The sequence below is a fragment of the Gadus morhua genome, chromosome 3 (genome assembly GCF_902167405.1).
Source record: "Gadus morhua chromosome 3, gadMor3.0, whole genome shotgun sequence".
In the NCBI taxonomy this organism is placed as follows: domain Eukaryota; kingdom Metazoa; phylum Chordata; class Actinopteri; order Gadiformes; family Gadidae; genus Gadus; species Gadus morhua.
The window spans coordinates 12,656,202-12,683,840 of NC_044050.1; the positions used below are offsets into that span (position 1 = coordinate 12,656,202).

The following is a 27,639-nucleotide window of genomic DNA, read 5'->3' on the forward strand; positions in this document are numbered from 1 at the left end:
GAGAGAGGGAGATTTTGAATCTGGGAGACACGCAGACGCGAGCGAGGGAGCCGGAGAGCTTACACGGGCCCCGACGGAGCGCTACAGAGAGGGAGGGAGCCAGAGTGTGCGGAGGGAAGAGAGTCAGAGGAGGTACCGCTGCAGTTTGGAGTCGTCACACAGAATACGATGATGGGACTGTACTACCCCTCCTTGTTGTCGGTGAGTGCTCTCTTCCGTTTGACTATTCCTCTACAGCCTGGCGAAGGCTCGGGCCGCTCGTCTTTGTGTGTTGCTGTAGACCGTTGGCCTGTATAGTAAACGGCATTAAATCATGGCAGTCAGTCACCGTGCATGCAAGGCTAATTAAACACGGACAGATGAGGACTTTGCTTGACCCCCTTGTGACTGAATGGTACAGGCCTGTCTCGGCTCTCCTTCTTCTGACTCTCATTAGGTCGGTGAAGTGTCCTGTGCAACAACAACAACAACAACAAAATGTGTTTTACCCAGATATCGATTCACTGTTATTGTGAACATTGGCGTGGTATGGGTCTTGTGATTGTGTAGGCCGCTGTGGTTTATAGTCTCTGTTGTACGCCATTGCCGGGGCATCTGGTGGCCAGCCTGGGACGAGTCCCACACGCAATCTCAACATTTGAGAGCCGACTGCTAGAAAGTGGGCACAGTCATGCATTTATTTCGTTTTTTTTAGGATGGTGTGTGTGTGTGTGTGTGTACGTGTGTGTGTGTGTGTGTGTGTGTTCTCGTAAATGGTATGGGCATTTACAGAAGGGGAGAGAGGGATGGGGGTGAAGGGGGGGGAGCAGTGTTTTATTGCCTCTGCAGCTGTCCCGTCCAGCCTTCAAGGCAGTGAATGACAGGGACAGGTGTCAACGTGAACACTCTGTCTTTCTCTGCCGCTTTTTATTTCTCGCTTCCTTAATCTTGTGCGTTGTCTTTTTCTGGTCTTTTATTCTTTTTATTTGTCACACAGACACAGACACAGACACAGACACACACACACAGACAGGCAGACAGATAAAGACACAGACACAGTCCCACACACACACAGCATCTTTTTGGATTGTTGCGTTTCAATCTGACACAAGTCAGTCATTGATCCTGTGTTTTTCGAGAGAGAGAGTTCAAACGGATGCTCTATCAACCACTTCTCTTTCAGTCGCACCTTTGAATCCTGCTCTCCATACAGTTTGACCCCTTTCCTCTCTCGCTCTCTCTCTTTCCTCCCCCCTCTCTCTCCTCCCCTCTCTCTCTCTCTCTCTCTCTCTCCCTCTCCCTCTCCCTCTCCCTCTCCCTCTCTCCCTGGGGCCCTGGCAGCTGTTAGCTCAAAGTTTTCCTTTAAGAGCCCCTGGAAGTGGGGGATGGTCGAGAGGTATTTAGAAAAAGAGAAACGGAATGGAAATTGATTATTATTATTTTTAAGGTCGGGCGTCCCTCATTAAGGGGGTAAAAACCCACAGATGTGCTCAGAAGAAGCTTTTATGTGGAGATGGACAGATAGGGAGACACATGGCTTAGAGTAGATGGATGGGTGGATGGATGGAGTGATATGGGAGTTCGATGGACAGATATAGTGGCGGGGGCGGGGGGGTGGGGGGTTATAGATCGGTGGTATAGCTTGAGGAGTGCTGGCCAGGACCAGGGAGAAGTGTCAATATTGTGGGTCAGCTCGCGAGGGCCGATTTCACTTGTGATGCAATTTGGGAGAGTAGCGCTGACTCGGCACTCTGTGCGTTTTCTGAGTGTGCATGCCTCGGACGCAAGCATTAAAAGTTTGTTTTATGACTTTATAGGGAAGTGGAATTTGTGATGCAAGCTGCAGCACTAAGTACCGTTGTGATTTATGTGCCTTTTAAAGCGTGCTTTATGGTAATACGTTTTGGGCTTGAAGTGGGTGAGAGAGAGAGAGAGAGAGAGAGAGAGAGAGAGAGAGAGAGAGAGAGAGAGAGAGAGAGAGAGAGAGAGAGAGAGAGAGAGAGAGAGAGAGAGAGAGAGAGAGAGAGAGAGAGAGAGAGAGAGAGAGAGAGAGAGAGAGAGAGAGAGAGAGAGAGAGAGAGAGAGAGGTGAAAAAGACTAAAATATTTGCAGAGCCCCACCTAAGCGTGTGCCCTAAGGCCTGAGACAGAAACACACGCCCCTCCATGGCGAGAGGTCTTGAGGATCTGCTCTTATCAGGCTGAACCTTGATATTCTCCTACTGCCGCACAAATGATCTTTGTTCCGTTGACAACTTTGGCTGTCAAATTCTCCCAACTCGCCGTTACCACGGCAACCCCTGCAGGGCGAGCCCATTGATAAAAGGTTTGCCGCCCGCGGTCGGCGGCGTTACAAGGTGCCGAGGGGAACGTCAGCCCTAGAATCACATCAACGTAGAGGGGCTAAGAATAATGCTGGCGCTCTCTAGAACGCACCACGGAGGGGTGGAAAATGTTATTTTTTTAAGGAATAGCTTTCATGACGTGAAACGCTTTCACCTCTTCCACCGCCATTTGCATCACTAAGTGCCACGGCGGCGGCGACGTCCCCTGCAAACTACCTGGTGTCCTCATGGGGGCCCGGTTGTTGTGGTGCTCTGTCAAAAAGAAGCGGGGGGGGGGGCTGTGTGTGTGTTGCCACAGCAGCACTAGCGTCTCCGGCCGCAGCGGCATGGGTTGGCTCCTCACAGCACGGGCCCGCTGTGTCCTGTAGCCGCTGTATTGTGCCGTGTGTGTGTTGTGTCAACAGCCAGCGCTCGCGGCGGCGGTGGCTCTGTGTGCTCACCTGCGTGGGGGGCGGATATGCAGGTAGCCGCCTGTTAGTGAGGGTGAGAAGAAGAGAGAGAGAGAGAGAGAGAGATATTGGAGGAAAGATGATGTATTGATATATTTTTAATGAACTGTGCTGCATCCTTGTGTGTGTGTGTGTGTGTGTGTGTGTGTGTGTGTGTGTGTGTGTGTGTGTGTGTGTGTGTGTGTGTGTGTGTGTGTGTGTGTGTGTGTGTGTGTCGGAGAGGTGAACCTTTGTTATGAGGTTGTTTGCATGGCTGCAAAATGTGTCCAGGCGAGATAAGGGGGTGGGGGGGTCTGTTGATAGGCAGGCGCGTTACCCTATAAGGAGATTGAACAGCGCACGGTAGTCCCCGCCTGAGCACGGCCCAGGCCTTGTGGCTCCACGGCTGCGTTTTTGATTGACAGGTGCGGGAGTGGGAGGGGGGCGGGACCGGTTCCGGGGTCCCGTCTGGGTTCTGTGGAGCGTACGTAGCCAAATGGAGGACAGGAGGAGGGGGAGGAGGAGGCGGGGAGTGACAGAGGCACAGGGGCAGATTGACTTAGCATAAAACACTTAAATAAGTGGGGCGGGGGGTTTCTCCTGGTGGGTTCTGGAGACACATCGTAAACATTCCCCCCCAGCTGTTGGCGGCGGTGCTAACGAACCCAACAGCCACGACGTGGCGGTGTGAAAACAGCCTGCCGTTTTCTACACCTCTCGCTCTCTCTCTCTCCCTCTCCTTTGCTCTCTCTCTCTCTCCCAGTCGCATTGCTTATCGGGCCGAGTCGACCAGAACCCGCTTTAACGACACTCATCCCGTTTTTCCTTTGAGGAGTCCACAAATGGAGGCTGCAGACGAATGGCTTCCTGCCCTGGATAGTAAAGATCCCGCGAAGGCATTCTTCATGTGAAATGACCTGCTGTTGGCCTAGTTAGCGCTCAGAGCCTTCTTCCTTCTTCCTCTCCTCCTCCTCCTCCTCCTCCTCCTCACCCTCCCCCAGGGAGTGCTCTCTGTAGCATAGTGACACTGCAGCACACAGCGATGTGCGTGCGTGCCTCCTCAGACGCAGCAGTAGTGGCCGCCGCCGCCGCCGCCGCCGCCGCTGCTGCTGCTAACTGACCCGAGAGTAAGCTAGCTAGCGCTTGCGCTCTGACTCACTGTAGCAGCACTCTCTCTCTCTCTCTCTCTCTCTCCCTCTCTCTGTGCCCCACGCAAGTGCTTACACAACCCCCCAGTCCCCCCCCCCCCCTCTCCTCCCCTCCCATCCTCTCCCCCCTCCTCCACCCCCCCCTAATGTGTGCACGTGGTGGAGCCTCTGCACCAAAACACGCCTAGTCCAACACAAGCACACACACACGCACATACTCACACAGGCACACACGTACACACAAACACACAGGCACCCACTCAAACGCAATGGGCTGTGCATTTTAGTGCGTTTTAGATTGTCGAAAATTCAGTCGAGGCGTTTCAAAGAGTCCCCACATTGGAGTGAATCACGCACATAAACATCAGTGTGATTGCATTAGAGGCGGCACATACCCGCGCCTACGCAAAGCGAGCGATACATCAAGGCAGCCCTTTCCCAGTAGGACTGCCCTGGCTGCGTTTCCGTCTTGCCTCGTATATTTCGCAGTCGCCCATAAAAGTAGAAGCCCCTGACTGGACTGAGAGGTGGGCTGAGAGCCGCAGCAGGCGCTCACTGCTCCCAGAGATGTGCTGGGGAAGTGCTGCACCACACAGGGCTCTCTCCGGGGCGGGACTCAAAATGGCTGCACTTTGGAGAGGCCAGTGGATGGGATGGATCCAGAACCACGTTCTCCCTTCGCTTATTTAGGCTTGGACCGAATGAACACAAGTGTACATCTCCGCTGTTTCTTTTCAATATGCCCTCTTGAATTATTCTTTACGGATTTTATATCCACATGGCTTTACTTTACCTGTGGCCATAAAAAAAATCCAGATGAACAGAGATCTTTTTACACCAATGGGGTTCCCCCCCAAACGTTTCTCTCTCTGTCTCTGTCTCTCTGTCTCTTTCTTTCTCCCTCTCCCTTGCTCTATATCTGTCTCTCCCTCTCTGTCTCCGTCTCTATCTCTCTCTGTCTCCGTCTCTCTCTCTCTCTCTCTCTCTGCCTCAGTCTCTCTGTCTCCGTCTCTCTCTCGGTCTCCGTCTCTCTCTGTGTTTCTATCTCTATCTCTGTCTCCGTCTCTATCTCTGTATCAATCTCTCTCTGTCTCCGTCTCTTTCTCTCTCTCTGTGTCTCTGTCTCTATCTCTGTCTCTCTGTCTCTGTCTCTTTCTCCGTCTCTATCTCTGTCTCTGTCTCCATCTCTCTCTTGGTCTCTGTCTCTCTCTGTCTATCTCTATGTCTCTGTCTCTCTCTATCTCTGTCTCTCTGTCTCTGTCTCTCTCTAGCTCTATCTCTGTATCTCTCTGTCTCTGTCTCCGTCTCTCTCTCTCTCTCTCTCTATCTCTGTCTCTGTCTCTCTCTCTATTTCTGTCTCTCTCTCTCTCTCTCTCTCTCTCTCTCTCTCTCTATCTCTCTCTCTCTCTCTCTCTCTCTGTCTCTGTATCTCTCTCTATCTCTATCTCTGTCTCCGTCTCTGTCTCTCTCAATTTCTGTTAATAGTCCTGGCTGTTGCTCACCTGGTGACCCAAAATGCATCACCCCACACCCACTATCCTGTTCCCGTCCACAGCGGGGGGGCGGTGTTGGGGGGGCAGGCTGAGCAGGGGGGAGGGTAGGTTGCAGCCAGGCAAGGTTGTCCCGCGGATCGTTTATCACCGTGTGGGTCACAGGCAGTTCAGAGCCCCGTCGTCCGCCTCACCGGGTCCCACCAGTTGTTAGCCCAGCTTTGTGTGTTGTTATTATCGTCTGTATCTGTGCGACCAAACAACGGCCCCTCAACCCCGGGCTCTGCCTGGGACTCATGCCACCCACCGGGGCAGACTCTCCTCCTGTAAACGAGGAAAAAGTTTTTCAGGTCTTTTTGAACGCAAAAAAAGGGATTTGGTGGTTTTCTGCGGGTATGTCTGCAGTGTGAATAATGCAAGTGGGCGGAGTCGTATAGGGGTGCGCATGCACATAGGGGACAGGTTTCAAATGTGTTTTTCTTTCGGCGTGAACATCCGAAAGGTTGCGCAGGAGAATGATGTGGTCCTGTCTTGTAAGGCCATGGATCACTTGCAGGGCCATTCCTCTTCCATTAGTCTTCACCTCTTCCCTGATCCCTGTCCCATCCCCCTCTCTCTCTATATCTGTGTGTCTCTCTCTCTTTCTCTCTCTCGCTCTGTGCTCTGTCTCCACTCTCTCAACACTCTCGGCTCTTACCATTTAGGGTAGTGATGCCCTCCAGCCAGCACGGAATGTGTGTGTGTGTGTGTGTGTGTGTGTGTGTGTGTGTGTGTGTGTGTGTGTGTGTGTGTGTGTGTGTGTGTGTGTGTGTGTGTGTGTGTGTGTGTGTGTGTGTGTGTGTGTGTGTGTGTGTGTGTGTGTGTGTGCGTGCGTGCGTGCGTCTATCAGCTGTGTTCATATATGGTCCAAGGTGTACTATACTGTGTTGTGTTGCGTGTCCGTATGGTCCAGCAGGCCTGGGCTATGTGTGCTTTGTAACAATAGAAAATGTTCAGTTGGCCTGGCCAACAGCCGGTTGTAGTGAGCTCTTACAGGTCTATCGGTGTGTGTGTGTGTGTGCGCGCGTGCGCGCGTGTGAGCGTAGAAGCTTTTGACCCTAAATAATACATGACGTTGCCGCAGTGAATATTTAATTGGAGGCAGTAGACACACACACACACACACAAGCATACTAACACACACACACGCAAGCAGGCCTGTCCACACACACAAACACACACACAGGGAGGGGGTGGTGGAAATATAATATCCATGGCTGTATAATGCATCTGCTGGGAGAGTGGTTGGCCTGGGCTAGACGTGGTGATGCTCTGGATAAGAGACGCGGCCATATTCCACCTGTCCTCTCCCCCCTCTTGTTCAACCTGTCCTCTCCTCACCAACACCCCCTCCTCTCCCCATCCGCCTCCAGCGCTTTTTTTTTGTCTTTAGTTTTTTGGCATCCTCTAATAATTTTTGCCCATGTCTGTTAAATCATTTTTAAAAAAGGGACTTTCCATTAAGGCACCGCGCTGCGTGCAGTTGTCTCACCCTTGCTGTTACTGTCTACACTACAGCACTAAGGACAGACTTTAACAAATGGCCAGAGTAGCCGATCACACAGGAAGAAATGTGGTTGGGAAATAATATAAATAAATGTCTGTCTCTGTCTCCGCCTCGGTCTCTCTCTCTCTGTCTCTGTCTCCGTCTCTCTCTCTCTCTCTCTCTGTCTCTCTCTCTCTCTCTGTCTCTCTGTCTCTGTCTCTCTGTTTCTGTCTCTGACTCTGTCTTTCTCTCTGTCTCTCTCTCTCTCTCCGTCTCTCTCTCTGTCTCTGTCTGTCTCTCTGTCTCTGTCTGTCTCTCTGTCTCTGTCTGTCTCTCTGTCTCTGTCTCTCTGTTTCTGTCTCTGACTCTGTCTTTCTCTCTGTCTCTCCCTCTGTCTCTCTCTCTGTCTCTGTCTCTCCGTCTCTCTCTCTGTCTCTGTCTGTCTCTCTGTCTCTGTCTCTGTTTCTGTCTCTGACTCTGTCTTTCTCTCTGTCTCTGTCTCTCCCTCAGGGCTCTCAGGATACCACCGGTGGCCAGGAGGGTCTTGTCCCGCCCTTCTCTGCCTTCCCGCCCCCTCCCCCTCCACCGCCGCCCCAGAACGGCCTGGCCCTGGAGTACGGGGCCAGCCTGTACGCGGCGGGGGCCGTGGTTCAGGGCCCCGTGGAGGCCGGGGGTCCAGGGGGCCCCCCTGGAGGCAGCCTGGTACCTCAGGTGAGTCCGTTCCCCTTCTGGGTCGCGCCTCAGATCCACACCGGCACGCCTGCTCCTGGGCTCCGAGCTAAACCCCGCCTCTGTTCCGTCAGTCGGTGGACGGGACGTCCCAGATCGACGGCCAATCGTCAGCGGGCTCCGGAGGGGGAGGCGGCGGAGGAGGGAGCGTCGCCGACGACGACGCCAAGGGAACCCCCAAGCGGCTGCACGTGTCCAACATCCCCTTCCGCTTCAGAGACCCCGACCTGCGGCAGATGTTCGGGGTACGTAGGCGGAGCGGGGTTCAGCCACGCTGGACCCCCAGGTTCTCATTGCGTGTGAGTTATATTTTCCCGTTCGTATTCGGACTGTGTGGTCATCGTGTCCCGTTCAGCAAGGGTCCCTTTTCTGGACGCCCGAGCGAATGAACCAAACAAACGATCGACCCAGAGGCCGAGACAGGCCGGTTAAACACGATGAATGCAAATTAAACTTACTGCAACGCTTACTTTTTTTTGGGAGAACCATATTCAGTTGTTCGTGAGCAACATAACAAAACGAGATATTAGACAAAAGGTTTCCATTCTAACGGACCTCAGGAATCAGGTTTCTTTTGGAAAACTAAAAAGAAAGTTAAATGGTGGTGAAGGTGAAACCCTTGTGCTTTCCTCTACATTGTATGACGTTTGGGGTTTGTGTCTTTATTTTAAGAGAGAACAGACTTTGATTGTGCTGCAGTCAGAGGTTGTATCGGTTTACAGTGGAAACAAAACCCATATGGTTGGCCCCTCGCCTGTTCTTTTTTGCGGTACAATACCACCGCCATGTGGTAAGATGTGATACAGCGCTCCTGGTTAACCGTGTTTTATTTGTGTTGGTTTTTTTCTGCAGCAATACGGGAAAATCCTCGACGTTGAGATCATTTTCAATGAACGAGGATCCAAGGTGGGGAGATATTCAAAAAATAAAAAATGTGTACAGAGGGTTTAAAAATTGCAGATAATGTGTAGGAACAACATACTAGACCAGTTTGACTTGGCACACTAAAATGGTGTCCTTTCTCACACTCAACAGGGCTTTGGTTTTGTAACGTTTGAGACGAGCGTGGACGCGGAGCGAGCCAGGGAGAAGCTGCATGGCACGCTGGTAGAGGGCCGTAAGATCGAGGTAATCATCTCCCTTTTCCTTGTGAGGGAGGAAAAAAATGCGCAAAAAAAGAAAAGAAGAAATGCGAAATGCAACGGCCATTTTTCCTCCTTTTCCAAGAGTGCGAATGAGCTCGTTCCGGTCGGACCCACCGTTTAGAGAAGGCTCTTCTATGGCTGTGTGTGTTCTCTTCTCTAACCCCTTCACCACAGCATGGTGCAGTGGACGGACACACACACACACACACACACACACACACACACACACACACACACACACACACACACACACACACACACACACACACACACACACACACACACACACACACACACACACACACACACACACACACACACACACACACACACAGACAGACAGATATGTCAACACCTTGTTTATGTTGTTGTTGTTGCTGCTGTTCTTGTTGTTGTTATGGGCTGTCCATTGCACTTGGATCTTGAGCTTTGTGGGTCTGATTCGCAAAGCATGCTGGGTTGTGTGTGTGTGGCTGCTAAAAATACAAATCAGCATGGCCAATCAGAAGGCACGGTTGCCTGTTGTATCTGCTTATGTCACAGCATGTAGGAACTTGTTTTTTTTTTTATCTTTCTCTGTCTCTTCCTTCTGCACCCTTCCCATTCCCATCAACACACCTCTTCCATGGTCACAATAAACTGCCATTTTGGATTGTGGTTGTGTTTCAGTATTGGAAGGGCGGTATTTCTTTCTTTCTTTTCCCTGAAATAAGCCATGCTTGCTGGTGTTTTGCGAGGATGCTACATTGCATGGTGAGCTCATAGTGAGTGTCTAGACGCACTCTTGGAGTTCACCTGTTCACCCAAAGCTCTAGGCCTCCACCTTCTGGGTATGTTTTTATACTTTGTATGTTTGATGTGTTCGAGGACGCGATGCATGATGGGAAATGATTGAACCGAAAGCTTGTGGGGGGAGGGGGTGAAACGGTACCTCTCGGTGTCTCTTTTTGGCACTGGCTGTTTGTTTGATTTTGGGTTTCACCCGATCAAGATGATTTCCATCCGAGTGTCTGACTGCATCCACCACCACCGAGAGGGGAGTCTCTTGGAAGTGCATTTTGTTGTGTTGCTCATTTTCAGTTATCGATTTTAATTTAATTTGTTATTTTTGATTCGTAAGCATGACCTCAAACCTCTTTGCGTTTTCAAAAGGCCTCAATGACGAATCCTTCCTCGAGGAAAAGAAGCATCGCGCGTCATGCTTTTGCGGTTTGCTCCGTCTCTACGAGTCTACTGATTTCCGTTGTGTGTTTGTTGTCGTGCTTACTTCACTGTGGTCTCCTACTCCTTCACTGGGCTCCTCTGCATGGTGTCTGATGTTCTGCATCCCTCTCTGCTTCTCTGTGTGGGTGCTTGTGACACCTGAGGGTGAGCAATGGTTACGCAATGAGAGAGAGAGAGAGAGAGAGAGAGAGAGAGAGAGAGAGAGAGAGAGAGAGAGAGAGAGAGAGAGAGAGAGAGAGAGAGAGAGAGAGAGAGAGAGAGAGAGAGAGAGAGAGAGAGAGAGAGAGAGAGAGAGAGAGAGAGACTGACTCCTATTCATTTACATTTTTTTACTTTCATTATTTGACCCGCCCTGTCACCTTCTTGTTTTTCCCAGACTCCCTGTCTGTGTCTTCCTCTCTGTCCCCGAGCCCTCCATTGTTAATGACCATCGTCCCCTCCTCACGTCCATCTGTCTTTCTCTACACTTTCCTTCTCTCTACTTCCACCCTGTCAGCCAATGAATCATGTCAATAATTATAAATGAAGTCAGGCTATTTTGAGTCGTTGCTACATTTAATATGCTTGTTTAGATTTTAGTTTTTACTTTGCAAGGCTTTCCCGTGCTAGTGAGTGAGGTTACTGGGTGAGACCAGCAGATGTTTTTAGGTTGTGGTTAAAAGGAGACTTAACTTGTTTGGGGACTATGACCTATGACGTTTGACATCACTTCCTCTCTACCACACGGTGGGGGTTGCTTTTCATTACCTCGTCTGTTTTGTTTGTTTTGGGGGTTTGTTTGTTTCGTTGTTTATTTGTTACAATTTTTTTTGGTTCATCATTTCTTTCTTATACATATATTTTCTCTATTTCCCTGATGATTTTTGTATGTTGTTGTTGTTGTCAGTCTCCACGGTAACTGCTCGCGTGTCCTTACGCCGTTTCCCCAGCAACGGTAAGTTGTGTATACATGGCATTATCTTTGAATGACCCCCTTCTCCCAACCCCATCCGTCCAAGTTAAAACTTTACTGCACCAAACACACAAATGATGGACTCTTATCTACTGACTGGGGGCTTGATTTATTCAAAAGAGTCTGATTGGATAATCCTGTGATTGATTGATTGATTTGGGGGAGGTGCTTAATGAACCGTTGATTATGCAATTAGCCATTGATCGCATGGCATTTCCGTAAGGCCACTTGTATAACTGAATGTACCGCATCTACCTGCAAGTGCGACCAACTACAACTAGCACATCTTCTGCATTTATTCGAAATCACCCGTCTAACTGCATTTAGTGTACGATTCCAGGTGCCGTATCCTGCATGGTGTCCTCTGTTTTTGATTTACTTTTCTCCACCATCCGTATGAAGTCATACTAGTGCTATCTCATCTCTTGTGTCTTCTGTGTTAGACAGTAGTTGCATTTGTGCACCTTCTTCTGTAGTGGGACGCATGCTGGAGCATGAGTGCTACGTTAGCGCTGTTAGCTTGGGGAACTGTAGTTGTGGCGCGCTGTGATGACCCGGTGATTTGTAGAGGACTGTGCGTCTCTCACCCTTCTTTGCAATCCATATAGTTGCGCAGACTTAGCTGTGGAACCTGACGGTACAAAGTAGGACAAAACCCACACAAAATCATTTTATTTACGGAATTATATTTGCATGTGGGGAAAATTATACGTTTTCTAACGGGAGTGTAAAGTAAAAAATTAAGTAAAAAATTGTAAGGCCCTTTTTTTAAATACTTGCATATCAAGTATTTCACCATTGGTTGAATATGGTTTAAAACCAAAAATACTGCTAATAATCCTTTTGTCTTCAAAGGGTTGTCCTTGTATATTATGGTTTTGCTCGGTTTGGTTTTGGACTGTGTGTGTGTTGGTGGTTGTGCGCTTCAAGGTCTCTCCAGTGCGCCGCACTGATCTGGAATGCTTGGCAGTGTTTCACAACCATGGTTTGGTTTCATTTATTTGTTCTTTTTTTGAGGAATGATATTTGCTTCCCCCATCCTCTCTGTGGACTCTCTTCTTTCTTTCTTTCTTTCTTTCTTTCTTTCTTTCTTTCTTTCTTTCTTTCTTTCTTTCTTTCTTTCTTTCCTTGACTTTCCTTTCTCTCTATCTCTGCTCACCCTCACCCGTGTTGCCATCTCTTCATTCTTGCTCGATCCCACTTAGGTCTGATGTAGGCAAACGGTTGATGTATTCAGAGTGATTTGTGCGACATGTTGGTGTTGATTTATTTTGTTTGGTTGTCGTTTTTTTTTTACTGTTTGTCCATCAAATGAATTGCACTCGTGAATGTCTATTGTCTGTGTCTCTCTTTCTTTCTCTCTCCCTCTTCCCTTCTCTGTCAGACCATCATGTGTGTGTTCCTCAATATGGATGGCTACTCCCTGTGCACTCTTTCCTTTCATTCTCTCCATCTCTATCTCCCCCCCCTTCTCTACCCCTTTTCGTCTTTATTTTCTTTTTATAAATGTGTGTATTAAACCGAAAGGGCTGCAAAACTGTTTTGATTGTTCTACTGGCTGCATCCTCTGCTTGCTGATTGGCCTGTTTTGCTCACTTCTTGGTCATGATTGGCTGTGCGTAATCTTGAACTTTCTGGATGTTTTTTGTATCATGTTCAACTGATGAAACTGCTGCTTTCTTCACCTTCTTTTCCCTTTCTTTTTTTAAAAGGTAGCAATGGAATGGTTATTTTTGAATGCTTTTTTTGATCTGAAATGTTTTTGTCGTTGTTTATTCCTTTTGTGTGCCGGTGTTTTTCGGCTTACCAAATGCCTGATTACTCACTGGAATCTTTAGTTTTTTACTGTCTTTCTCCTTGAAAAGAAGCGCATGCGTCAAATATCATCACTGCTCATCAACAGAATTAACTAACTAATTCCTGCTAACCTAATCGTAAAATGTTTTGTCATTTAAATTTATTTTTTAATTGTTTGGTATCCAAGGACACACCAACTGAGACTTGTGTCTTTCTAAAACAGTATATACATAAATGTAAAATTGAAACATAGAAGTTCAACTGATCCAGTGTTGACATCACTCTTATTCCGCTAAACTGTGTCTTTCTTAACGAGACATATCGCTAGTCTAACCTTCAGCTTTAACCCGACTATGATCATGTGATCGATGTCCCCTCCCCGTCCCCCCCACCCCCACCCCAACCCTTTTCCTATTGGTTGGAGTGAAATTGGCCAGTAACCCCTTCCGTCTCCCGGTGCCCAGGTCAACAACGCCACGGCCAGGGTGATGACCAACAAGAAGATCTCCACCCCGTACTCCAACGGGGAGGGCCTGGCCACGATACCGTACGGTAACGCGCTATGTACGTCCCGTGGAGCGCAGCCTTCACTCCTCCACCATGTTGTACCAGGTCTTGTCTTTTGGCTTTTGAAAATAATGACATGGGGGAGGGGGGTCACCGTGGTGGCGGTCGTCGCGGCGATGCTAACCGATACTGTGGCTTGTGTTGCGGTTGTTGTTGTGGTTCCACAGCCGGTTGGAAACTGAGCCCCATGGTCGGAGCCATGTACAGCCCGGAACTATACACAGGTTTGAACGCCTCGATACAACAGTTTTACATCTCTTTCTCTTTCTCTTACATTTTTTTCGCCTTTCTTTCTTTTATGCATTTCCTTCTTCTCTGCCCCTTCTCTACTGCTACTGTGATGTTATTTAATTGTGTGTGTGTGTGTGTGTGTGTGTGTGTGTGTGTGTGTGTGTGTGTGTGTGTGTGTGTGTGTGTGTGTGTGTGTGTGTGTGTGTGTGTGTGTGTGTGTGTGTGTGTGTGTGTGTGTCCCAGTGCCAGGCTTCCCCTACCCCGCAGCAGCCGCCGCCGCCGCCGCCACCACAGCGGCCACCTTCCGGGGGGCCCACCTGCGGGGCCGGGGCCGGCCCGTCTACAGCGCCGTCAGGGCCGCCGTGCCCCAGCAGGCCATCCCCGCCTACCCTGGGTGAGCACATGGACGGACAGACAGTCGTATTAGTGTAGACAGACAGACACCACATGGCCAATTAGGGCAGACCTAGCCCTAGCAGTCGGAAGGTATTGGTGTAAGGGAACTTAACAGACAGACAGACAGACATTAATATAAGTACAGACCGATTAATATTAGTGTAGACAGACCGATTAATATTAGTGTAGACAGACCGATTAGTATTAGTGTAGACAGACCGATTAATATTAGTGTACACGGAAAGATTAATATTGGACTGACACAGATTCATGTATATGTCGATACCGATTATTATAAGCATAGGCAGATAGGTTCATATTAGTGTATACATGCGTTCAGAAATGATCCCTTGTCTGTATTAACTCATTGTCTATTGTCTGCAGTTAGTTTTCATTTATTTGTCAGCAACTGTGCATGTTGTGTGATTCATTATCTATGTATATTGGGTGCTCAATCCAATCAGTTGAATTGATCGTATGCTTAAGAGTGAAATACCTTTTCCTTGTTTATTTAATATCAAAAATTTTTTGTTTTTTTTTATATACTTTATTGTAGGATCATGAGTTATTTTTACATTGACATCTTCCTACAAACATTTTTTTTTTTTTTTTTTTTATATATATATTTATTTAAATGTAAACAATATAAATAAATGGATAAGTAACAAAATAAAATAAAAAATAGGTAAATAAATAGAAAAAATAAATAAATAAACAAAACAAATCAATACTACATATAAAAAAAGATAATAATAATAATAATAATAATAATAAGATAATAATAAAATAAAAACACATACAGTATATATATACACAAGTTAACTCTTCCAGCTCTTCACGACTATCTTCAGAATATTAATAATAATAGTTTAATTATAATCCATATATGTTAACCATTTATTACATCGTTTCAAAAACTCAATTTCTAGATTTCTAGTTATATAGGTTATTCTTTCCATTTCTAAAATATTATTTATATTTGACTTCCAGTTTTTAAAAGATGGTGGAGTAGGTTTTAGCCAGTTCCTTGTTATTTGTTTCATTGCTGCTATCCTAAGTATCCTAAATAAGTATTTGTCTCTTTCTGATATGAGTTCATCCGGTGTTACACCTAGAATGAAGCATTTTGGTTCATTCTAGGTGTAATATCAAAATTAAGGTAAAATTGGTAATATTGGTAATTGGTAATATCTAAGGTAATATCAAAATTAATCTCATTTCCTGTGTCACTATAGAGTCAACCTTTAGTGACGCATAATCTATGTCAATATAGATATACATGAAAGGAGAGGCTGTAGAACAGTTCCTCTATTCACAAAGAGCTGGTATTTTGCCTTGCATGTTGCACGGTGTGTATTAATCTCACAATCCGTCCTCTTCTCTTCATTATCTTTCCTGGCACCATTTTCCCTCTTTTCATCACCGCCCCTGCTGTTTCATTAAATGGCCACATGGTGGCACATCACACCATTAAAAACCCTCAAAAAACCCACCTTCCGTCACCACTCTTGCCCGCTATCCTTCATCTCCCCCCCCCCCCCCCCCACCCCTCTTCTCTTCCATCTGTCCCTCTCTCAGTGTGATGGCCTATCAGGATGGCTTTTACGGTGCAGCTGAACTCTATGTAAGTATAGCCCTCTCTTTCTCCATCTCGCTCTCTCTCCCTTTCCCTCTTTTCCCCCCTCTCTCGTTTTGTTTTCACGTGTGAAAAGATTAAAACCGGGGCCCAAAGCACAGAGTTTTCTACCTGGTAGGTGGTCGACACATTCTATTTCGGCGCCACCACAATATTTTACTAATCAAATATGACTCATGTTCCCTAAAGTAATCATAAACAGAGTTTGGTAATGCCAGGTTCCAAGTATTTTTTGCGAAGAAATGACTCATGGACATCAACCCAGAGATGCCAACTGATGATAATTAAATATCGCATTAAGGGCGAAAACCATTGGCTGGACTTTAATAGTGTCATTGAGTTCTTCATTTGCAAGTAGGCTGCTCTGTGCTTTCTCTCCATTGGGTTGGTGTGGGTTTGTGTGCGTTGTCGGTGATTTTGACGTGCGCCTGTGTGAACGCGTGATGTGCGCGCGAGCGGCTTGACAACGGATGTTTCTGTTTTCTCTGTAGACTAGTGTTTCAGGATATTAGTAGCAGATTGTCCCAGGTAGGGTGGACTCTGTGTGAGAGCCAGTATGCATCCTTCTCTCTCTTTTTGTCATCTTCAATGACTGTGTGCTGCTAGGCATTATTGACCATCTGAGATTGAAATGCCCTCTCTGTCTTCTTCTACTAACTCACTGGAGTCGGATGTGGGCGGAGTCACGGAAGGGGGAGAACAATATGTGGGATTCGTTTTTTTTAAACCAGCAGGAGAGATTGAGATAAATGTATTATCAAATTTAAATTAGTGTGGTGTATTAGTGAGGTTTATAAATTCCAAATATTTTAGGCAGAAAAAATAAGTGAGCTTTAAATTTATATATTTCTAATCACTTTGGAAAGATATTTTATCTTGAAACAATTCCAGTATTATACTTTTACGAAGTCAGAGGAGATTTTCAAGAAACCAGAACAAATTTTAAAAGGGGCACTGTTTATTTCAAATGTTCCAATGTAAAGATAATCTGCAGGGATGGTGAAATGTTCTATATGCTGTATAATTTTGTATTCTACTATACCATTAACATCAAGTTTAACATTTTTTTTTATTTTAACATTCCTTTCGGCAATAAATAAATTAGATAACGACCAAGCACCAAGACACTTTTTATCATTAATCGTGGCCTTTCAAGTGTTTATTTCCAACCGTTGCTGTTGGCAAAACAGTTAGCCTCACCTTTTGAGTTGTTTAGCTCTCGGGGCTAGCTGTAACAGCTAAGTTACAAGCCGTACTGCGGCTCCTTCGTAGTGCCTCAAGAACGGATAATGGTGCGCAACTTTAAACTCTCACACGGTGCTCCTTTTAATACCTTGAGACGGGAAATTAAATCGATAAAGTACAGCAGAGGTAATGGCAGCAGACAGCAGCAGGCGAGCGGGCTGACAGACGTCCCAGGGAGCGTAATGGACGGCCAGGCGCACTGATATCCACTTACACCTTGTTAATTCAGACCCCTTCCAGCAAGCTCCCGGAAACCGTTTCACCTGTGGCATGCTAACTGAATCAATGTCGGCATGCAGACATACTTACAAGGCTTACCCCCCCCCCCCCCAAAACCCCACACCCTCCCACTTTTTATTTATTTATCCGTCTACATCTTTTATCTTTTATCTTGCCTCCTTCGATCCCCCTAGAACCTTAAACTCAATTATTTATTTCCTCCTGAATCCCTTCTACTCTGCACTCATCTTTCTTTATTTAGTTACCCCCCCCCCCCCCCCCCCCCCCCCTCCCAGTAGCCAGTGCGTAGTGGTGATGCTGAATGCGGGGGGAGGGGAGGGCGTGGCCTGAATGTCCTCTCTAGGGTTAGCCTGCAGTGACATGTGTGTGTGTGTGTGTGTGTGTGTGTGTGCGTGTGTGTTCTCTCCAGAGCTGCGTTTGGCCTCGTGTACACTCTGACCTCCACAGTTCTGGGGTGCATGATGCGTGTTTAGTTTAACGGCCGCTGGCTACGTGAGCTTACGTGAGCTAGCGTGTTAAGGTGCGCGTGTGCGTGTCTGTTTTTGTGCGTTTTCCTTTCCTTCTCTTTATTTTGGGGGGTGTGATCCCGAAGGGTGAGACTCCCCCCCCCCCCCCCCCCCCCCCCCTACCTCCCGTCTACAGTGTGTCTCTCCATCAGCTGTCCATCCGGCACTACAGTGTGACCGATGGCCTACCCTCCCCTTCCCCTCCGCGAAACGGGTTCCTTCGTGAGGGGAACAGGGGGCGGGGCTTCAGTATGAGGTTATGATTGATCTCTTCCTCCGTGCCCAACACCGACGACCACAACCACAACAAATTAAACCCACCGTTGTCCATCTTCGGATGCGTGCAAAGCCATTAAAGTGTTGGAGGTGGAGGGAGAGACGAACACAGAGCCTGAGCTACGTGTCGCGTGAATGCCTCTGCTGCACCACAGTAGCCGGTGTCTCCTGACTTGTCTGCTTGTTAATCTGTTGGCTCTCTTCTTCTTCTTCTTCTTCTTCTTCCCCCCCCCCCCCCTCCCGATGTAACCCTAAGATCCGCTCACTGACCGTCTGCTGGCACATTAGCGCATGTGATGCACCGCAGCGCCCGGGACGAAGGAAAACTAACGAGACTTTTGTTCTTTTTGTTCCTTTTTTTTGCTCTTCATCTCTCCTTTCAAATATATCACTCTATACTTCTGGTCGCTCTTCCTCTCTTCTCTTCTCGTCGTTTCTTTGCGTCTCTACTTTCTCGTTTACTATCTTTCTACCCATCTGTCTGTCTTACTCTGTCGCTCTCTCTGTCTTTCTCTCTCCGTGTCTCTGCATATATCTCTCCCTCTGTATATCTGCATCTCTGCATCTCTTTTGCTCTTTTTTCTCTGTCTCCCGGCCTCTCTGCCCGTCTCTCTCTGTTTGTCTCTCTCTCTTTCTCTCCTTCTCTGCTTCCCTCTTTTTCTTCATATCTCTCTCTCTCTGTCTCCTCTCTCCAATCTCCTCTCGTCATCTGTCTCTATTCTTTACTCTCTTCCTCTATGCACGTCTCTCTCTGTCCCCGTCTCCCTCTGTCTCTATTCTTTACTCTCTTCCTCTATGCACGTCTCTCTCTGTCTCCGTCTCCATCTGTCTCTATTCTTTACTCTCTTCCTCTATGCACGTCTCTCTCTGTCCCCGTCTCCATCTGTCTCTATTCTTTACTCTCTTCCTCTATGCACGTCTCTCTCTGTCCCCGTCTCCATCTGTCTCTATTCTTTACTCTCTTCCTCTATGCACGTCTCTCTCTGTCCCCGTCTCCCTCTGTCTCTATTCTTTACTCTCTTCCTCTATGCACGTCTCTCTCTGTCCCCGTCTCCATCTGTCTCTATTCTTTACTCTCTTCCTCTGTGCACGTCTCTCTCTGTCCCTGTCTCCATCGGTCTCTCCGCCGGCCCCCCAGGGGGGCTACGCAGCGTACCGCTATGCCCAGCCGACAGCCGTAGCAGCCCCCTCAGCGGCGGCGGCGGCTGCAGCGGCAGCAGCCTACAGCGACAGGTGAGACAGCCCCACAACATGGTTAGCATTAGCCTAGCTTTGACCCCTCTCAACCAACAGAAAAAGATAGCCGAGTTATTTTGTGTTGACAAAATAAGGACATTCCTCATGAAGCCAGCCTGACTAAGGGGACCTATTGCACAAATACGACTTTTCCTTTCCACTTGTGCGAAAGGGGATAATTGGGTAACATTTCAGACGATGGAAAGTTTGAATCTGAAACCTGCTAAGTTTTCCCGTAGCCCCGCGGTGAATAAGCTAGGGGGAACATTTGGCTGATTTGAGTTGAGCCTGTAGGGACGTAGCTAATGGTTCTCCTCAGCCAAGCACTTCCTGGACTATAAAATTAGCCAGACTCTAGCGACGGTACTTTGCACAGATGTCGGGGACAGAGCCCAAATGGAAGCAGAAGCACTGCTTGCTGCACAGTTCCCCCAAAGGACCAATCAACGAGGAGAAAGCAGTTGGCAGGAATCGCTCACTCAGAACATGGGCTATCATTTCAGGGATGGAAATCACACGATAGAGGAAGGACCACCGTTTATACCTTACCACTCCTGCGTTTCAGAATCATTGTTTTGAAGATGATGCAAGCGACGACGTGCACGGTTTTATTAAAAAAGAGTAAAAGCTCCCAGCAGGAAGGCTATTCTGGCGGAATTGGCGTCTCTCTCGCTGGAGTCGTCTGCTCTCTAGTGTCAAACTACTTCCTAGCACACAGATTCCCTGATGTGGGTTCATGAATTCACACCACAATATGAATCCATTCAGCAAGGGGATGCTGGGTAAACCAGCCTGATGGTCGGATCGTGAAAGACTTTTATAGACGGTGGAACATCTCGATTGTCATGACCTGATGATAACCTCTCTGTCTCCCAGCTACGGACGGGTCTACACTGCAGACCCATACCACGCTGCTCTCGCTCCCGCAGCCTACGGTGTCGGAGCCATGGTAGGAAGACGCACGCTTGCACACACACATGCACACACACACACACTCTCGCTCACTCACTTACCCTCTCACTCGCTCACGCACTCGCGCACGCACTCACTCACTCACTCACTATAGACATTATTATCGTGTGTGTGTGTGTGTGTGTGTTCATTTTTCTGCCAGTATTTTGTAATGGTCTGGTATTTATTTTTAATCCAAAGATGTTGTGTGATCCTTCCCAGGCAACTCTCTACCGGGGAGGCTACAGTAGATTTGCTCCCTACTAAGGACCCTACATTTCCTTGGAGCTTCCCCCCCTCCCCTCTTCTTCCATCCGGGCTCTATGAAAGAGCTCCCTCTGTTGGTTCAGAGGAGGACTGCACCCTGTATACAGAGATAGTTCTGAATCCCACTCCAGCAAAATCCCACCCTTTTTTTCTCTTTTTTTATTACACTACAAAAAATAAGGAATGCTAAGACTAATGGATGGCCTTGACCTAAAAAGAAAAAAAAAGAACCAAGATGGCCGCCTACTTTATTGCACGGCTGTATTATAGAATCCCTCCATTACGCCCCCCCCCCCCCCCCCCCCCCCCCCCCCCCCCCCGCCAACCCCGACACTGAGCAGCACAAGACATGGGAGCAGACCCAGACGATCTTCCAGAAGCTCTAACTCATGCATGGATAACTGACATTCGAACAGCTGTCACCCAAGTGAACCAACAAGCCAAGTACACCGTGCGGCATCACACACCCTCACACAACGACCAGGAACATTGGGGAGGGGCGGCTCAGATTAGGAATTAGGTGACGGTTTGTACTTTGTTGAACAGAAAACAAAAAAAAACGCATAAACCATTTAAAAGCCGAAAAAAACAGGATGGGGGACTGGTCTGATTGAGCGGAGTGGAGTTTCGTTCGTTTGCTGTGCGTGCTGAAAAGGAGGAGTGGGAATGGCGGCTGCTGTGATGCGTTATAAGCTAGACATCACTGCAGCGAGGCTAGGAGAGGCGGGGCTTATTTCAGATGTACCTTACCTCGTTTTCTTAGTGTTTGGACATGTGAACCTTTAAACTTTAAATTGTTACAATATGCAATTAAATTAGTTTAGACATGAGAAAAAAAATATTATTACCAAATTATGATTATTATCGTTCTTTATAATGATTTAATGATTATTAAAAAGGTTTTTTTTTTGTATCATGACCGATGTCGTTTCGGCTTGGACTCTTTATGACATAGCGTTGATTCACCTGGCTGGAATGAGGCTCGTTGCACTCAATATGCGATAAAAATACAATGAAAACCTAGATCCAAATGAGAGCACATAGCAGGAGGTAGAGTTGGTTGTCTCACTGGTGTTTCCCATGCCTCAGATCCAGTGACCAGGCTGCCATGACAACACTACAAACTTTAAAACACTACAGTCAATTTACTCGCCTAAATTCTAGGAGGATTTGGTTTATTCATGTTCCAAATCATTAAATTATCTTCCCTATAATCTCCATCGGAAGGCAAGGGGTATACACCCTTTTTTTTTATTGATTCCTTCATCTAAAAAAATGGAAAAGTATTATTTGAAATCTCCAAAATGCTCCCTGTTTTTTGTAGAGCATGAAAACACGCAAAAATGAGTCTTCCTGAGGAGAAACAGTTGAAAAACTGACAGTAGTTGTTACACACGAAAGAGTCAACAAGCGGATCGAAAGTAAATATTCTACATAATTCTCTATTCTAAATCCTATTCCCAAATGTGATTGTTTTGCCTTTTTGGTTTTATTTGGTTCCAAAGATTTTTAGGAAGCACAGTTTGTTTCTGCTTGTGTATTATTAATATATTCTTTATTCTTATATTATGATCCTGATCCTTGGTAATCGAATTGCTGTCTTGTTACTATTATTCTACTTTTTATTTAAAGGATGCTCCTATACTCGTGTGAGTTAAACTTTACTCTCAAACGTTTGTCCTTAACCTGAAGGGACAGAGAGGCGATGGAGACCAGGAACGCATGTTGCAATGCAGAGTTCACAGATTTTTGTTAGTTTTGGATCTTTTATTATTTTTTGTCATATAGTCAGAACAGGCCTCGCCTGTTTCTGGATTACATGTTATTTAATGACTTGCTCTGGTATTATATGAGGTTAATTTGTATTTCAGAATATGCAGAAATAGCTACAAATAAAAATAAAAACTTGTGTCTGTAGTTTACAGGTGACCGAGCCCTTTGGAGATGAATGAACAGAGGCCTGTGGCACTTCTCAAGGGTTAAGCAAATTGTATTCAGATTTTAGTTTATATGATTTATTTTTGTTTTTATATTAGTGCTTTAACATGGCTCCTTACATTTCAGTGCGGAAAAAAATAATATTTAGCCAGCTATAGGAACTTTTTGGCTTAAATATCGCAAAGTGTTAGAATTTAAAGATAATATTTCAACATGGGGGAGAAAAATGAACTGTGGGTCGTGGTTTATGAACCACAAACCCGTGTTTGAAATGCTGCAGCTAATTCTGAAATAGTTTGTCCATTTCTTCCATTTCAATCCCCACCAAGCTAAGACGGCTCGGAAAAGTCTTCGCTGTAGTTGGTTTGCAGCTGGCTTTTGTTCAATACGTTATGTTGCTTTTTTCGCTTGACTTTTTAATATTTACATTTTACTATAGAACAGGGGTCACCAACACAGTGCCCGCGGGCACCATGGCGCCCGCAAGGACCACATGAGGCGTACGTAGGCCTGGTCTAAAATAGCACTACTCATTCTTGAACAACTCTTTCCCACCTTTTTTAAGTCATTGTTGATAATTATTGTGAGAAATCATTAACATGACTTAATTAATTAACATTTCTTCACATAGATGACTATCATTAATCATTAATAGTAATAGTAATATATAACTAAAGGTAAACTGAGCAAATTTGTTATTTCAGAAGAGTGTATAGAACTGGGTGCCCTTCGTATGACTCAGTGCCCATGAAGTAGCTCTCAGGTTCAAAAAGGTTGGGGACCCCTGCTATAGAATGTGCTCTGAAAAAAATATTTCATTTTTTGGTTCTTTTGAAGGAAACCTAGCCAAAGATGCTAATTGTCCCTTCACCTTCTTGTTCAAAACTTGAGAAGTGCTACAACAAAAAAATTATATACAAAGATGGACTTTTCTAACCATTGGAGGCATGGACAACCAGCATGAGCGATACGTGTCGAGTTTGAAAATTGTTTTGCATGACCTTGTGTATTTTCAGACTCTGAGCAGTGCACAGTTGCATTCTTTTTGACCACTTACCGATATGGAGCTAGCCATTTTGACGCTGATTGCTAGGAGACTAGCACACAGCTACGAAGAGCACAGTGCTGTTTTGCAACAAAAAAAAGAGCCACTGACAGACTAAATGGCTGCTCCAAAAGAGCATGGGGTATATTCAGTCTCCAGTCATGGTTTTATTCTCATTGTATCGTATTAGCTGTGTGGTCATCTATCCATGCTATGGTTTTGATGGTTTCCCTCTTATTTTCCCTGACTGCCATTGTTTTGTTATTGAATGTCCATATAAAATGTTTTATATAAAAATGTTTTGTTGTGATGCAGCTTCACACTTGTTTTTATTTCTGTGATCCATATATTTAGAAAGCGTGTACATTATTATATATTTTATATTTGTTGCTTTGCTTTTTTTCACAAAGATCCCGTTATTTCAATATTGTGTTTTTTTTATAAGGTGCAGATGTAAGCTGCCTTCTAGCATACGCTATTTTGTTGGTCATTTTTCTCAGAAATAATAAATCAATCCAGTATCACAACATTGGTCCACCTATGATATGATAAGGACAATTTTCAACAAGAGTTTCTTGGGAAAATATTGACATTTATTTACTAAATCTTTACTTTTTGCCAGAATCTACAAAATGTACAAGCATGCATAAAAACACCATCTTAAAACTTTCACACGTGAATGATCTCGCCGGCCAGGGTTGAACAGTAATGTCAGAGTAAAGGCAGGAGAGGAGAGAAGGCGCTGGCTGAGCTTTAAAAACGGCTGTCAAACCTTCTTGAATACAATGGAAAAACAACACCAGTGCTTATCCAAGTGTGAGAGCGTGACAGTCCCCACATTCAGGATAGATCTTGAGCCGCAATGTAATTATGACATCCCTGTCACTTTTAATATGCATCAAAACTGTTGACAAGACAAAAGGTAAAACGGCGCAAAAAAGGGATTTTGTGCAAACTGTATCAGAGATCTACAGTTCTTATGAATCTGTAGACGAGCATATATTGTGTGTGTGTAAACCGACTCTAGGTCGACAGACAAGGGAGTTTTAATTGAAAGACGAGCAGAGGAAAACGGCAGTGGGTCTGGATGACCAGGGCCCCTCCCTTGCCATCCATACCCACTGCCGTACTAGACGATTCCATATTTGGCCAGGTCCCCGAGCTCCAAGTCCCCGTAGGCTTCCCAGGGGCACACCACCGTGATGTCAGTGCCGAGACCCTCCATGCCGGGGATGTCGTCCCCAAATCTGAATGGACGAGGACAAGAGTGATGTCAACATGAGTCGACTAGATGGTCAATGGATAAGATTATTATCCCGTATACACGAGAGAAGAGGAGATAGAGAGGGAGATAGAAAGGAGACAGACTGCGGTAGATAGAGCGACAGTAAAGCCAGCTCACCCCTTCTGCCCAGGCTTGGGGGCGCGGCTCTTGAAGGTACGAGCGGACCTCTGCTTGAACTTGGGAGGGGCCTTCTTCTCAGCCGGGTCTGCCATTTTATACTGAAACAATTAGTGACAATTAAAAATCAAATCCTGGCGTTTCGTCAACATGTCAGCCGACTTCACATGCCGCTTTGGATCCCTCCTTTTCTGTAAACTTAACTCTGGTGTGTGTAGAACCAGCCCTATAACACCTTCCCCACCCCCACCGACCCTCCCTCAACTGCTGCCCAAATCCTTTCAGATTAGGAGAAATTACTTAACTGAACGGTCATATAGCTGGACCGCTATACATAAACACAAACACAAACACATTTGGTCCAGCCTGGTGTAAAATTAGCCTAATAATCCTATTCTATTTGTGGCTTTAAAGAAGATAAGTCTTGGCCAGGTTACAGCCTGCATACAGGGTCACCCCACGAGGTGACCCCTCGGCGCCAAAGGAGTCAGCCAGTTATGGAGTTGATCCGAATAAAGCGTGGCTTGTGTAAGTCCTAAACCCCTGGTGTAAGGGGATTCCTCTCAAGCCACACATTTGATGTTAATCCGCTTGCAATCCAATTAACCTTCTGACTTCCCTTGACCCCACGCACACATGCCCATGCACACACATGTAAACGCAAACACACACACATACACAAACACACATCTGTGCTGTAGCCACTCATAATGTTTCACTTCTGAACGCATTGCAGAATGTAAATAGATATTGTTTGTTTGATCATCCAATTATGAATCATTACTGAAAAAGGGATTTTACGTAGTTATGATTTCCAATAATGATTTCCACCATTCTTTCTTCAGTAGAGATGTCTGTCGGCTGTGGGTGGTTGGCTTTCATTTTGTTAAGCTCCTCTTGGTAAGAATAAGTTTCAACATAAGTGATAGTTCCAGTAGGTCCAGGGTTTAAAATACATTTCAAAGATAGAGCTGCAGATTTCAGAGGAGGCATCTTCTTGGACATTTAAAAAAGGCCAAATCGTCTTTCGCTGCTTGTGGTCCTGATTTGATTCAGAACACTGAAGCCTATAATCCAGAAAACTGAACCCAGAAAATATGAATAATCACAAATAATTGAATGAGACCTATTTCTATGATCATTTCTATGAGCGTTTTTCCACCAATACAATACTGGTACCCAGTAAGATTCTTTGCCCCTCTGTCACATGCAATATCCACCCAGTAAAGCTCAAGATAGTCAAAGTGAAGGTGTGTGTCCTACCTGTTCTCGTGGAAGGTCTCCAGTAGACTTGTGGTAGCTCCCAGATCAACTTCCTGTTTGGGTCTCCCGGGCTTCTGTTTCCTTATATAGCGTGCATGTTCACCATGTTAAACTGCCCCGATCTCCCCTTCACATGTCCTCCGCTCACCTTGCCCCGCCCACCCCCCAACCCCCGCACACACACACCCCTACAGCATCAGATTAACTTCATACACACTGCTTACATGCAGGGAAAGAGCAGACCGCCACTCTGTCTTAAGACCATGACTGGAGGGGCAGCCGTAATAAACCACACACGGAGCTGAGAATCATTATCCCTTTTTGGACCCAAATTAAAAACATCAGTGGTGAATAATGAAGGAAAACCTGACTTGATCATAATAGGTTATAATGAGAATACAGCTATAGAGGGAGGGAGTATACCCCATATTGTTTTGGGAGCAGTTAGTATGTCCTTTTTGGTATCAACATGCATGGAGACTTCTGCTCGTATCTTAGCATAGAAATCGCTATTTGTGAAAATGGCCATCTCTGACTGAAGCTATGCAGTGGTGGTGGTGGTGAAGAATGGGATTCATCCGTGTTAATCTGCTATTTTTGTTATATGTGTTATAATCTATGTTATAATGGAATGCATTAAAACTACCACGATCATATGTGGTCACACACATAAACACACACACACACACACACACACACACACACACACACACACACACACACACACACACACACACACACACACACACACACATAAACAGACGTACATACACAGACACACTCAAACATACACACACACACACACACACACACACACACACACACACACACACACACACACACACACACACACACACACACACATACACATAAATGAATACACACAAACACACACACACACGTGTCACATAGGTTCTCCTTGAAATAGAGAATGCAATTATAACTTTTTATCCTGGGGTCTTATCTGTTTGGACGAGAGCTCAGCATGCTTGCTGGGGGAGTGAAGAGTAAGAGAGATAAGTAGGATTAACCAGAGGAGCCGAAGAAGAAACATGGAGGGCTCTCTCTTCTCGTACAAAAGATCAGAGACACACGTCAAAACTGCAAAGACAGGTATGTCCAAACCATTTAAAAATGTTAAAGGCGTCATAGGCAATTTGGAAATCAGTGAAGGCCATTGACGCTTTGAAGAATATATTTAATAATCTATTGAGAACATTCAAGCTAATACTGTGTATGTTGTATTGATAACAGTAAAAAATGTTGTCCTGCCAAAACTTTACAAAATGTCCGCCGCTGTAAACCCTGCCGATACAAGGCCCCTCCCAAGCGCAAACAGAGAGCTACTCGCACCTTCAAGAGTAGGAGCCTGGCCAGAATGGGCCAGCCGGCTCTATCTGTCCGTCTGTCTCCCTCCAGCTCACCTCCAACGCCTTTTCTCTAATATATGAGATGTCAATGTTATCCAATGACCATCTCATTTACTCATGTTGACAACATTCTTGTCTTTTTCCAATCAGATTCAGGGACAACATCCCCGACGTGTAGGGTCCTGGCACTGACATCACGGTGGGGTTTGCCATGGTAACAGTGACATGACCAAACACAGAATCATCTATCATCCCCTTCCCTCCCCCACTGTTCTCCTACTGGAGCTCACTCTGCACTGCGTTGGTTCG

General features: G+C 46.2%; 2 protein-coding genes across 8 annotated transcripts in view; one reads left to right on the forward strand and one right to left on the reverse strand.

Moving 5' to 3' along the window:
- The window catches only part of rbfox2 (RNA binding fox-1 homolog 2), a 34,354-nt gene extending 10,532 nt beyond the window's left edge, over positions 1–23,822 (forward strand). The window contains exons 1-12 of one of the 7 annotated variants that reach the window (XM_030352853.1): positions 1–201; positions 7,425–7,625; positions 7,718–7,888; positions 8,496–8,549; positions 8,679–8,771; positions 13,226–13,373; positions 13,496–13,552; positions 13,803–13,953; positions 15,534–15,579; positions 18,997–19,091; positions 19,971–20,043; positions 20,247–23,822. The exon at positions 1–201 is cut by the window's left edge and continues 496 nt beyond it. In XM_030352853.1, coding sequence (XP_030208713.1) covers positions 169–201; positions 7,425–7,625; positions 7,718–7,888; positions 8,496–8,549; positions 8,679–8,771; positions 13,226–13,373; positions 13,496–13,552; positions 13,803–13,953; positions 15,534–15,579; positions 18,997–19,091; positions 19,971–20,043; positions 20,247–20,312 — 1,188 coding nt within the window. In that variant the 5' untranslated portion in view covers positions 1–168 and the 3' untranslated portion in view covers positions 20,313–23,822. Of the gene's footprint in view, positions 202–7,424; positions 7,626–7,717; positions 7,889–8,495; positions 8,550–8,678; positions 8,772–13,225; positions 13,374–13,495; positions 13,553–13,802; positions 13,954–15,533; positions 15,580–16,082; positions 16,120–18,996; positions 19,092–19,970; positions 20,044–20,246 lie in introns of those variants that run through there. The other 6 variants (XM_030352847.1, XM_030352846.1, XM_030352848.1 and 3 more) reach the window with 6 other exon arrangements.
- A 336-nt stretch (positions 23,823–24,158) lies between these two features.
- Positions 24,159–26,068, reverse strand: LOC115541116 (retinal cone rhodopsin-sensitive cGMP 3',5'-cyclic phosphodiesterase subunit gamma). Its single transcript, XM_030352903.1, has 3 exons — positions 25,961–26,068; positions 24,698–24,798; positions 24,159–24,542 (listed from the first exon to the last, which is right to left on the reverse strand). The coding sequence occupies exons 2-3, from the start codon at positions 24,790–24,792 to the stop codon at positions 24,425–24,427; spliced, it is 213 nt and encodes a 70-aa protein (XP_030208763.1). The 5' UTR covers positions 24,793–24,798; positions 25,961–26,068; the 3' UTR covers positions 24,159–24,424.
- Positions 26,069–27,639: the final 1,571 nt, after the last annotated feature.